The sequence below is a fragment of the Giraffa tippelskirchi genome, chromosome 4, assembly GCF_054371585.1.
Source record: "Giraffa tippelskirchi isolate mGirTip1 chromosome 4, T2T-mGirTip1v1.2.pri, whole genome shotgun sequence".
NCBI lineage: Eukaryota > Metazoa > Chordata > Mammalia > Artiodactyla > Giraffidae > Giraffa > Giraffa tippelskirchi.
In genome coordinates, this window is record NC_137278.1 from 95,881,280 (window position 1) to 95,893,484 (window position 12,205).

A 12,205-nucleotide genomic window follows, 5' to 3' on the forward strand; every position below is an offset into this window, starting at 1 on the left:
CTGCCAATGCAGGAGGTGCAAGAGATACCAGTTCTATCCCAGGGTTGGGAAGATCCCCAGGAAGAGGGCATGGCAACCCAGTATTCTTACTTGAGAAATCCTGTGGGCAGAGGAGCCTGGCAGGCTACAGTCTGTGGAGTCACAAAAGAGCTGGACATGAGTGAACACACACATACAAACACCTGCATTTGCATTTTATTAACTAGTTAGCTGTCTGCTGATGACAAGCAGTTTGCCCCCATGCCACCCTGAGTAGGGAATTGGAGCAGCCTGCCTTGCCATCATTTTCCAGAAGTCTAGAAATATCCAAGCACAGACCCTTGTGCCTGATGCTCTCAGAGATGGCTGGGTGTCCAGTGAGGGGTCTCTGGCACTTGAGAGGGACTGAGGCTTAGAGAGGTGAAGAGATTGGCTCCCAGGGCACTGAGCAGGAACACTGCTCACCACAGACCTCTGAGGAGCTCACTGGGGGACCCTTTCCTGAAGAGACCAAGACCAGGCCATTGTGGCAAGAAAAGCAGCAGAGACACCAACTGCTGGTCATTCGGCAAAAAAAGTGTTTCCCTTCTATCCTCCACTGTCATTGCCAAATCCAGCACCTAAGGGGTGAGGTGCTATTAGGGAGGAAGGGGTTATAGCCTAGCAGTGGGCTCCCTTCTTCGCTTCCCAGTGTATCTCCTCACTCCTGCACTGGGTGCAGGAAGGGAGTATGGGCTGTACTGTACCCCCTGCCATATTCATATATTGAAGTCAAAATCCCCAGGACCTCAGAACGTGACAGTATTTGAGGATGTAATTAAGAGGTAATCGTATGTGTGTGCGTGTGGTCACTCGTGTCTGACTCTTTTCGACCTCATGGATTGTAGCCCGCCAGTCTCTTCTGTCCATGGGATTCTCCAGGTAAGAATACTGGGATGGGTTGCCATTTTCTCCTCCAGGGGATCTTCCTGACTCAGGGATCGAACCCATGTCTCCTGGTTTGTTTACCATTGGCAGGTAGATTCTTTATCATTGTGCTACCTGGGAAGCCCAATCCTATATGACAAGCATCCTTATAAGAAGACAGTATTTGCTGTTATATTTAAAATGGATAACCAACAAAGTGAAAGTGAAAGTGAAGTTGCTCAGTCGTGTCCGACTCTTTGTGACCCCGTGGACTGTAGCCTACCAGGCTCCTCTGTCCATGGGATTTTCCAGGCAAGAATACTGGAGTGGGTTACCATTTCCTTCTCCAGGGGATCTCCCCAACCCAGGGATCGAACCCAGGTCTCCCGCATTGTAGGCGGACGCTTTACCGTCTGAGCCACCAGGGAAACCCAACAAGGACCTACTATACAGCACATGGAATTTTTTGCTCAGTGTTATGTGGTGGCCTGGATGGAGGGGACTTTGGAGGAGAATAGATACATGTATGTGGATGGATGAGTCCCTTTACTGTCCACCTAAAGCTATCACAACATTATTAATCGGGTGTGAAAAAGAAAAAGGTGAAAATGTTAATCCCTCAGTCATGTCCAACTCTTTGTGATCCTGTGGGCTGTAGCCCGCCAGGCTCCTCTGTCCATGAGATTTCCCAGGCAAGAATACTGGAGTGCGTCGCCATTTATTATTCTAAGGGGATCTTCCCGAACCAGGGGTTGAACCCGTGTCTCCTGCATTGTAGGCGGATTCTTTACCATCTGAGCCACCAAGGAAGGCCTGTTATGTTTCTTCCCAACCCAGGGACTGAACTTGGGTCTCCCGCACTGCAGGCTGATGCTCTACCATCTGAGCCACCAGGGACTTTGTTATGTCTCTAAACCTACTTAATTAAGCCCAAGCTGTGTTCATTCTTTTCCTGATGCTTGAGCCTAAAGTAACAAGGAATGCCCTTCCAAGGGATATTTAGTTTACACCCCTGGACTCCTTTTCTCTTCCCTGGGCCTAGCTCTCTTCACTTTCACCTTTATATACTGAAACTCTAACTTTACCATAAAAATTTTAATGGTGGAACTTTCATTTACACTAATTAATATTTCTTAAGATTTTTTTATTATGAAATGTAGAGTTTGATAAAGTAATAGTTATCTAGTTTTTAACTCATCCACTAGTCTTTAATGAGTCCAACTGAATGTCTCCTGCTTCAGGTACTTGAAGAGTCTCTATAGCTGGAGGAGTTGTGTTTTTCTTCCTTTTCCTTTGTAAAAGAAAAAGTGAGCTTGATAAAATTCTTAATTCTGGCACTAAATGCATCTCCTTGAATCCTCTTTATGTGTCTCCTTACCAGAGGCGGCTCTTCCCACATTCTGAAATTCCGTCTGAGAATATTTTTTTTTCTTTTAGTGAGGGGGTGTATGTGTGTGTCTACTTAAAAATAAGATTTTTATTTCAGAACAGTTGTAGATGAATAGTAGAGTTGTGGAGATAGTACAGAGAATAAACATAGGGATGTAAATTGGTGAAGCCACTACGGAAAATAGTATGGCGGTTCCTTAAAAAATTAAAAAATAGAGTTGACATATGATCCTGCAATCCCATTCCTGGACATATATCTTAAAAAGATGAAAACACTAATTTGAAAAGATACATACACCTCAGTGTTCATAGCAGAACTGTTTATGATAGCCAGAACACAGAAGAAACCTAAACCTCCATTGACAAAGATATGGATAAAGAAGACATGGTACATATACACAATGGACTATTAGTCATAAAGGGAATGAAATAATGCCCGATGTGGACCTGGTACTTATCTTTTACATAATCACTTATCCATTCATTTGCGCAAACATTTTTGGAGAGTCTACTTTAAGCAAAGGGCTGTGTTAGGCCTCAGAACTTAAAAATGAATGAGGCATGGCTCCTGCCTTCAGGAAGCTTCTGCTGACATGGAGAGGGACCCAGGGGGCAGCTAAGGAGAAGAGAGGAAAAGCTCTGTGGATGAGGAGGTCAAGAACTCTAGGCCCAGCATGTCAGACAGTTACTCATGGGGGCTTTGAGGCAGGAGGACAGGAGACAAGGCAGAGAGAAGGACCCTCGACAAATTGCCATATCCTTCAAGAGAAGGGGTGGCGGGCATGTAGTGTAGATGTGGCTAATAGAACGGAGAAGGGATAAGATGTCTTAGCCAGAAGAAATGAGCCGCCAAGAAGTGTGGCATCTCTGGGGAGGACGGAGGACGACTGACCTGAAATATCAAGATTGTGAAGACAACCCCTTATCCAAGGCATCCCAGAATCCCTGGTGCTCTGGACACTGAGCAGCCTCCCGGCCTCTGCTCCCACCACTTCCCAGGTCATCCAGGAAGAGAAAGGAAGAGAGGTACAGCATCCAGGGAAGAGATGGTGGATAAAGAGGGGTTTTAGCCCGATTCAGAGAGTTCAGAGAGGGGTGCGTTGGAGGAGAGGGAGGCAGTGGAAGGCAGCTAGACCGGAAGGATTTGGGGCAGTAAGCACTCATTGCTTCATCAGTGGATGCCAAGGCAGCTGGCGGTGTGTGCTTTCCTCCCCACAGACACCTCTCACTCTTCTTCACCTGTTTCAGGTCAAGGTGAGTTTTCCCCGGGAGGGTGACAAATGATAGCTCTTCCTGGACCACGCCTCCTCCAAGTGTGTGGACATATGGTCTACCAGCTGGCTGTCCTGTGCCCTAGCATCTCCACAGCTGTTGTGAAGGGAAGCTTCTTCCCCTGGGCTCTGCTTTATCACAGTCATCCCCCAAGTTCTGTTTCACCAATGTCTGGAAGACAAAGACTAAGGGTATAAATAAAATAACTCCTACCGCCTCTCCTTCATGGTTTCTATTGATCATGGCTTAAACTCTTGAGGCAAATAGATGGTTTTAATATTAAACTGAAATACCAAGAGTCAGCAAAGAGATTAGAGAATTGAGCAAAAAAATAACCCTTTCCCAAAGTGGAATTTTTCCAGCGTCTTTGGATGCGGTTTATTTGGGCCAGGAAAATGTTTCTTTCATGTATTGAGACACACAAGATGAATAACTTTTTAAAAACTAAGAAAGCCAGAGAGTCTAAACATGTTGAATTGGAAAAGCATCTGAATCTCCTATCTCCTGGTAGAGGTGGGAGAGGGTCCCTGTTTAGCCTCTCCTAACTGATCCAGATCCCTTTTTGGTCTCAAATCAGGTATAGCCCTGGCCATGGTGAACTCTTTTTTTTTTTAATTGATTTATTTGACTGCACCAGGTCTTAGTTGCAGCATGTGGGATGTAGTTCCCTGACCAGAGATCAAACCCAGGATCCCTGCATTGGGAATGGGGAGTCTTAGCCACTGGACCACCAGGGAAGTCCTGGCCATGGTGAACTCTCGATTCGCCTTGTTCTCGCACCAGGAACACCATCCCCACCTGAATCAAGGGCTAAGGTGGCAGGGTTTGTAGGTTTGCAACTTCATGTGTAACTCAACCTTGTACCTGCATTTCATCTCACTCCTATATTTTCATTTCAGTCTAACTTTAATAAAGATGTATCAGTCTTTTAACAAATATTCACAAACATTGACTGTCCCAGCACTAGAGAAAAACATGATGATGACAAGATATTCTAGATGGAGGGACTCTGGGTAGAAGACATGATCTGATCATAAATGGAGCCATCAGCGTATGGAAGGCATGAATAAGGTCTAGTGGGAAATGTCTTACTAACTAAATTATGTCTTCATATTGCATTATGATCTGATGATTTTAATCCCTTCAAATATATATTAAAGCAAATGTTCTTCAGTCATGTCCAACTCTTTGCAACTTTATGAACTGTAGCCCACCAGGCTCCTTTGTCCATGAGATTTTCCCAGCAAGAATACTGGAGTGGGTTGCCATGCCCTCCTCCAGGGGATTGTCCCGACCCAGGGATCAAACCTGCATCTCTTATGACTTCTACATTGGCAGGCGGGTTCTTTACCACTAGCACCGCCTGGGAAGCCCTTAAAGTGTGGTTTTTAAATTTCAAAAATAAATCCTACTCAGGATGGCTGTGCTGGGTCTTCGCTGCTTTGTACAGGGTTTCTCTGGTTGCAGAGACTGGAGGCTACTCTTCCTTGTGGTGCAGGGGCTTCTCACTGTGGTGGCTTCTCTTGTGGAGCACAGGCTCTAGAGTGTACAGGCTTCAGTAGTTGTGGTGCATGGGCTTAGCTGCCCCACAGCATGTGGAATCTTCTCAGACCAGGGATCAAACCCATGTCCTCCTCATTGGCATGCAGATCCTTATCCATTGTGTCACTGGGGAAGTCCTACTCAGGACACTTTTAAGGCAGTTTGGACACTCTTACTACATCTGAAAATTACTTAGTTGTCCAGTTTATTTAGTTCATTTACTGTTGGTCTTTCATCTCTCATCATTGAGTTAAAAGTTGTTTTCTTTCTTTTTACTTTAACCATATTCTCTTAAAGCTCCAAAGTTTCAAACAAAAGGGCTGATGTAAACAATATCATGTGTGGGTGTGTAACTCTTACTGTGAAAACACAATGCCTTTAAAATATCAAGTGAGGAAAATCATCTCAGTCTTGACCCCGGCCAACAGCTAATTCCATGTCTCTGGGAAGTGGCCTGTGGTGGTAAAGAGCTGCAGGTATTGGAGTTGTTTCAACCTGGGTTTGAATTCTGACTCTACCATTTAGTGACACAGCCCAACATCTCGTGGAAGTAGACTTGCTCAACTCATCCTGTGTGGGAGGGTCTACAGATAGGTCTTAAAATATTCTTTTGGAGAAAATAGGATTGAGACTTATTGCAAAAGCTTATGAAAGTGAAAATAACCTTTATTATAAAATAAAAAACTAAAAACTGAATCCTAGAAGTGTGATGGCTAAATGACATTTTAAAAGGAGGACTCTTAAATATGATGAGAAGCTTGAGAGACTTCAAAGAAAGAAGGTTGAGTGCATGTTTACAACATGTATCATTGGGGCCCCTCAAATGTCGTTTACAGAGGAGGCACCCGAGAAGGTAAAGGCCAGATACTCACTGCTTCTTGAAGAGTCTAGAGTTGGTATGTGGGATTTTACGGGTTTTTTTGGTTTGTTTTTTTAATTTTATTGACATATAATGTGGTATTAATTTCTGCTGTACAGCAGAGTGATTCAGTTGTACACATACATACTCTTTTTCATATTCTTTTCCATATGGCTTATCACAGTATATTGAATATAATTCACTGTGCTATATACAGTAGGTCCTTGTTGCTTATCCATTCTATATAGAATAGTTTGCATTTGCTAATCCCAAACTCCCAGTCTATTCCTCTCCCACCCCTTGGCAACCACAAGTCTGTTCTCTATGTCCTTGAGTCTCTTTCTGTCTGATAGATAAGTTCATTTGTGTCATATTTTAGATTTCACACATAAGTGATAGCATATGGTACTTATCTTTCTCTTTCTGACTTATTTTGCTCGGTATAATAATTTCTAGGTCTATCTGTGTTGCTGAAAATGGCATTATTTCATTATTTTTATGGCTGAGTAATATTCCTTTGTGTATGTACAAAACATCGTCTTTATCCATTCATCTGTCAGTGGATATTTAGACTGCCTCCATGTCTTGGCTATTGTAAATAGGGCTGCCATGAACATAGAAGTGCATGTATCTTTTCGGATTATAGTTTTGTCTGGATATATGCCATAGGATCACAAAGAGGTGGACACAACTGAGCAACTGAACAAGAACAAATGCCCAGGAGTGGGATTATTGGATCATATTGGAGTTGGTATGTGTTAACTTGATGCTGTAACTTTGAGCCCCTGGTCAGCAATATAGAAGCAGCTCTCATAAGGGAAAGCCCCTTTGGTACAATTTGTATAACAAAACTCATCTCCAAAATGTAACTAGAGCCAACGCTCCCTGAGTGCTCACTGGGTACCACCACCCTAAGCCCCTTATATGGACTATCTACTCAGTCATCATAAAAATGATGTGAAGATGCTGTTATGACCAGCCCCGTTTTGTCATTAAAGTGACCAACCCACAGTCCTCCGACTAAAAGGTGGAGTCAGGATCTGAAGCCAGCCAGGTGCTCCCAAGCCTGTATTCTCAACTCTCAATAATAACAAGGTCATCAAGACATTCTAAAACAATACCAAATCTAGCACATTTTAAACATATGCATCTTAAAGCTTCCCCAGTGGCTCAGACAGTAAAGAATCTGCCTGCAATGCAGGAGACCCAAGTTCAATTCCTGGGTCAGGAAGAATTCCCCTGGAGAAGATAATGGCAACCCACTCCAGCATTCTTGCTTGGAAAATCCCATGGGCAGAGGAACCTGGTTGACTACAGTTCATGGGGTCACAAAGAGTTGGACACGACTGAGCAACTAACACACATACACCTTAAAAATATATCCAATCCCTCCCCCAACACTTTCCAATAAGAAATGAAAATGTCATGTCAATGCTACTTTATTTTTTACATAATTGAATATTCTAGTGAATAGAGAGAGCAAGAGAATTCTCTTTAAATAGTGCTCACAGAAAGAAATTCGACGTTTGTTCAAAACAATTGCTCGATTGCCTGGTCCAGACTCCCTTTGCCATTGAATTCTGAAAAGAAAAAGGAAAAATGTACAAGTCAGATGGAATCATTATCAGAATGGAGACAAAGCAGAGGGGCATGTTATTACATAACATATTTAAAAATGCCTCATCTTGACATGGCGTAAATGCCCATAATCAGGACTCATGAGATGTGTTATTGCTGTAACTGATCAGGCCATTAGGTCAGTGTCAGGGGGATGGCCTCAGGGACCAGCTTCCCCTGCATGGCTGGGGTAGCGTGCTCCCCAGCATCTGGACAGAGGTCTCAGACACTTTGGCCTGCCAGGGCCCGAGTCACTGCTGGCTGGTCCAGGTTGTGCTCCAGGAGAGAGGCTGGGGCGCCCCTGAAGGACACCAGCCTCATGTTCCTGGAACCACATCATTGTAAGAGACAGAGAAGGTCCAGGGTTGCCCTTATGCAGACTCCCCCAACACCATCACAGGCCAGAAGCCGAGAAATCCCCTGAGATTTCACCTCGGGGTCTCTGAGCATAACTGAATGGAGGGACTAGTCTGGCCTGGCTGTAGTTGGAAATGCTCCCACTATAGAAAACTCCTCCCCACCAAGCATGCCAGATACGTGGATTTGCCTCATCACAAGGGCCCAGTGAGAAGTCACAAAAGCTTCTGTCTCCTCACAGCTGCTGCTGGAGACAGCACACCTACAAAGACTGCCTTATTTGGGACAATGCCAGGCTGCAGTGGGGTCTCTGTGATGCTGAGAGCATGAAAGGGAGGGAGCAGAAGTCCTTAGGGGTTCCACATGGTCCCCACCTTTTGGAACTATCACCCCTCCACCTGCCTCTCACTCCCCCATGTCTGACATAAAACATTTATTTGGAGAAGACTTGCAGAGAGGCTGACCTTGGACAATCCTACCAGGTGTCAAAGTCAAGGTTTCTTCCATTCCTTGGCTGAAACAAAACAAAACAAAACAAAAAAAATGGAGCCGCTTACAGTGCTGAGACCTAACTGCCTGGAATCTGATTCTTGGTTCCAGATTCTTTCTCTACTACCCTAAGTTTCTGTTCTCCTAACTGGGATGTTAGTAGCTTCCTTGGGGGCTCAGCTTGGGAGTGGGTCTGTGGGTCCTCTGAACAGTGCCCTAGGACCCCTGCTGCTCCTACAGCACTGACACTGTCCCCCACCCCACCAATCCATCCCTTAGCCTCTGTTTATATGGCAGGACCATCCCCAAACCATTCATCACAAGATTTCTCACCCTAAAGACATCATGGAGACCCAGACCAACTGTTTCTGCAAGTACTTTCCAGAGAACAACCACTAATAGGGGATGCAGGTTTAAAAGGTGTACTTGGGGTGTCATGGAGGTGGGAAGAATTTCTGTAGTTAAGTAAGTTTGGAAATGTATGACTGAGCCACATTAAAGTGCTTGTTTCCTGAGGACATGGAAGTGTGTTCTGAAAACGCTGGAGTGTCAGGTGCAGTGTTTTTGACTGTATTTGATCTTTGCAGAGCATCTCTTAGCACCAGTGACCACAGAATGAAGATGGAGGAGCATATGCTTAGTCTGACTCATGTTTTTTTTGATGCAAACACTGAAGATCTAAGGGGTGAAACAGCTAGTTAGTGGTAGGTCAAGAACTAAAAGACTATATGTGACTTTTGCAAGAGGCTTCAAGTCCCATCGGGAGAAGGACCACTAGACTCCTATTCCCAGGAGAGGGCCAAGTTTTCTGGACCTTCACGCTAGGGAAAATGGACCCCATCTCTGGTTGGTCCCCGCATCTGTCCATTAACAGAGCTCCCGCCTCCCACCCCTGAGCTCCTCCCAGAGTCCTGGTGTGCTCAGCCTGTGTCCTGCTGGACCTTTGCCTTTCCAAGTGATGACTCACGCCCTAAGGGTGAGAAAGCTCCCTCAGTGATTCACCAGTTCCCCATGGGGCCCTGGCCGGGCTCATTCAGTAATAACACCATAATTGGGGAGGTAGAACGGAATCAGGGTGAAAAAAAGAAACGAAGAAACATGCTTTACCCTGAAAAGGAAAAACGGTCTTCCCAAGGTGGCAGTGTAATCCTGCAAGATAAAAACACAAACCGTTATCTGATGAGGCTGTGCCAAAGGTCTTTCAAAAATGTCTATAGCAGTAGTTTTCAAAGTGTGGTCCCCAGACACAAAACATCAACGACACCTGGGAACTTGTTAGAAATGCAAAACCTCAGGTGCCCACTGATTCTCTGGGGTTGGGGCCCAGCCATTTGAATTTTAACAAGGTCCCAGGTTCTTCTGGTTCATGGTCAACTTGAAGAAGCACAGGTGTTGATACATGGGGTTCATGCCACCTGCAGCATCCCTCCCCAGATTTGCACAACTAGCCTGTGGGCCCCTGAGCCAGAACACAAATCTCCAGCAGCAGATGGCCCCACGTGACTCATCTGTAAGAACTGACATGAAATAGTACCATCCAGGGGCATGCCTCCTTGGTTCCTTTCTGCTCTAGGACAAGCCCAGGGAAACCTCAAATTAGATGCTCAGCCTCCGAGAATTCCAGAGCATAGTGTGAGGCCAGTTCTTTGCAGAAGTGGTCCAAAGAGCCTGCAAACATTCCCTCATCTCTAGGAGATGCAGATCTTTCTTTTTGGGGCTGGTGTTCACCGTAAGGTTTACCTACCTTTTTGGTAAAATCCACTGCAGTGGCCCTGGAATCCTGTAAAGGAATGAGGACCGGGTTCGTTTAATAGGAAACACACCCCCTGCTCCCTGGCTTGCAGTGGTGCTATGACCTGGCCCCTCCCTGGTTCCATTCTAAGATAACCAGAAGTCAGATGCAAAAAAGTCATTCAAGGAGACAGCAAACCTTGGAGACAATTGCGATTTCTTATTCTGGAAGGTGAGGATGTTTTCTTGATTGAGTTGCCTCAAGGTCTAGGACAATGTTAAACTTGCTTGTTCTTCCCAACTGCCTCCACTTGAAATTGACTCCTGGCTTAGGCATACTTTTCAAGGATAAACCATTTCCGTTTTTTCAGCTCATCTTTGCCAGTAAATCTGGCCCATAGTGGAGGCTGACTCAAGCTGGAAGCCTGCTGTCAGCATCTGAGCAGATAGACTGTGATGGCCTGTGCTCAGGGTGACTAACTGGCTTCGTGGGAAGTGAGCAATTTGCTGGGGTCTTGGCATTTTCAGAGCTAAACCTAGGAATGTCCTGGGCCAACTGCAATGAGCTGGTCATTTTACTTGGACTCACATTGTCCAAAAATTGTGTTTCTTTGTTTTGCTCCCATGCAACAAAACCGTGATGGACCTTTTCAACAGGTTCAGCTATTACTGAAACTGCAGTGCAATGCTAAGTCGCTTCAGTCATGTCCAACTCTTTGTGACCCTATGGACTATAGCCCACCAGGTTCCTCTGTCCATGGGATTCTCCAGGTAGAGTGGGTTGCCACTCCCTTCTCCAGGGGATCTTCCCGACCCAGGGATCAAACCCACGTCTCTTGTGTCTTCTGCATTGGCAGGTGGGTTCTTTACCGCTAGTGCCACCTGAGAAGCCCATTATTGAAGCCAGTCATAGCTAAACTTAAAAAAACTTTAATCAAAATGATTCATTTTTAAAATTTAATTTTTATTTCATAGTTGATTTACAATGTTGTGTTAGTATCAGAGATTTTTTTAAGAAACAAAGCTCTGATGTTGCACCTAAGACCCAGAGCAGCCAAATATAAATAAATAAAAATATTTTTAAAAACAAAAGAAACAAAGCTCTGAGATAAGAATAAAGGAGCAGGTGGGACAATGGGAAGCGGTGTATACGACCAGGGCAGGTGTCTATGTCATGAGGAGGAGTAAGAAGGGGCAGGGAAAGTGAAAAAAATGACACAAAAACTAAAATGGAAAAGGATGAAGAGCACAGATGAGGAGAGGATGGTCACGAAGCTGGACCACAGCCCCTCCCCCACCCCAGCCCTGCAGCCACCGTGTGAAGCTTGTACAAGGAGAAAATGCCAGTGAACACCCCCCAAGGCGACAAAAGGCATTCACCACGGTGAAGTGAACTTTTAACAGCATTAACAGTATGGTGGAAGGAAAAAGTACATACGCGCCGCCAAAATGTCTTCATCCTTCGATCAGCAAGCTTGGCTGCCAGATGCATCAGAGGGTGCAAGGGAGAAAACTGCCAAAGAGGCGGTGAGGGTCAGATAGTGCCAGGACGGAGCCCAGGGCTATGCGCAATCCTGTCTGCTCACCCTCTTACAAATGGGTTTAATTTTCAGAGTAAAATCCACTTCCAAGCCTAAGCCTGAAGTTTTATGATATCAATAAAGAATCACTTGCCTGGCTCACACATTTCAGTCCAACACATCACTTAAAAATATTCCCTTAGGGGAAATCAGGCTTGTATCTGCATTAACCCCAAGCATTTGTCCCAGTGTGGAGTACTTCATCTCACAGAAGCATCTCTGTGAAGACCCTCTCTGGCTCCCCAGGTGTGGTCTCCTCCTCTAAGAGACAAGGCTAAAAGGTGCCATTCATCACACCACCCAACTCATCTTATTTCCCTGAATGTCTCATCTGTGACTGCCTAGCACACACTCAGACATACACACCCTACCTTATCTAGTCCTGTGAATTCTCCCCAGGTATTTTGGCTCAGAGTAAAAGCTAATTTTTGTTTCCCTGGTGGCGCAGTGGTAAAGAATCCACCTGCCAATGCAGGAGACACGG

The 12,205-nt window shown here is 45.1% G+C and overlaps 1 protein-coding gene across 4 annotated transcripts in view; it reads right to left on the reverse strand.

Moving 5' to 3' along the window:
- Nucleotides 1–7,370: 7,370 nt before the first annotated feature.
- The window catches only part of NMS (neuromedin S), a 58,652-nt gene continuing 53,817 nt past the window's right edge, over nucleotides 7,371–12,205 (reverse strand). For all 4 annotated transcript variants that reach the window (XM_081594460.1, XM_081594459.1, XM_081594458.1 and 1 more), the window contains 5 exons: nucleotides 11,580–11,654; nucleotides 10,155–10,190; nucleotides 9,518–9,559; nucleotides 8,386–8,435; nucleotides 7,371–7,527 (listed from right to left, as the gene is read on the reverse strand). In XM_081594460.1, coding sequence (XP_081450586.1) covers nucleotides 8,397–8,435; nucleotides 9,518–9,559; nucleotides 10,155–10,190; nucleotides 11,580–11,654 — 192 coding nt within the window. In that variant the 3' untranslated portion in view covers nucleotides 7,371–7,527; nucleotides 8,386–8,396. The remainder of the gene's footprint in view (nucleotides 7,528–8,385; nucleotides 8,436–9,517; nucleotides 9,560–10,154; nucleotides 10,191–11,579; nucleotides 11,655–12,205) is intronic.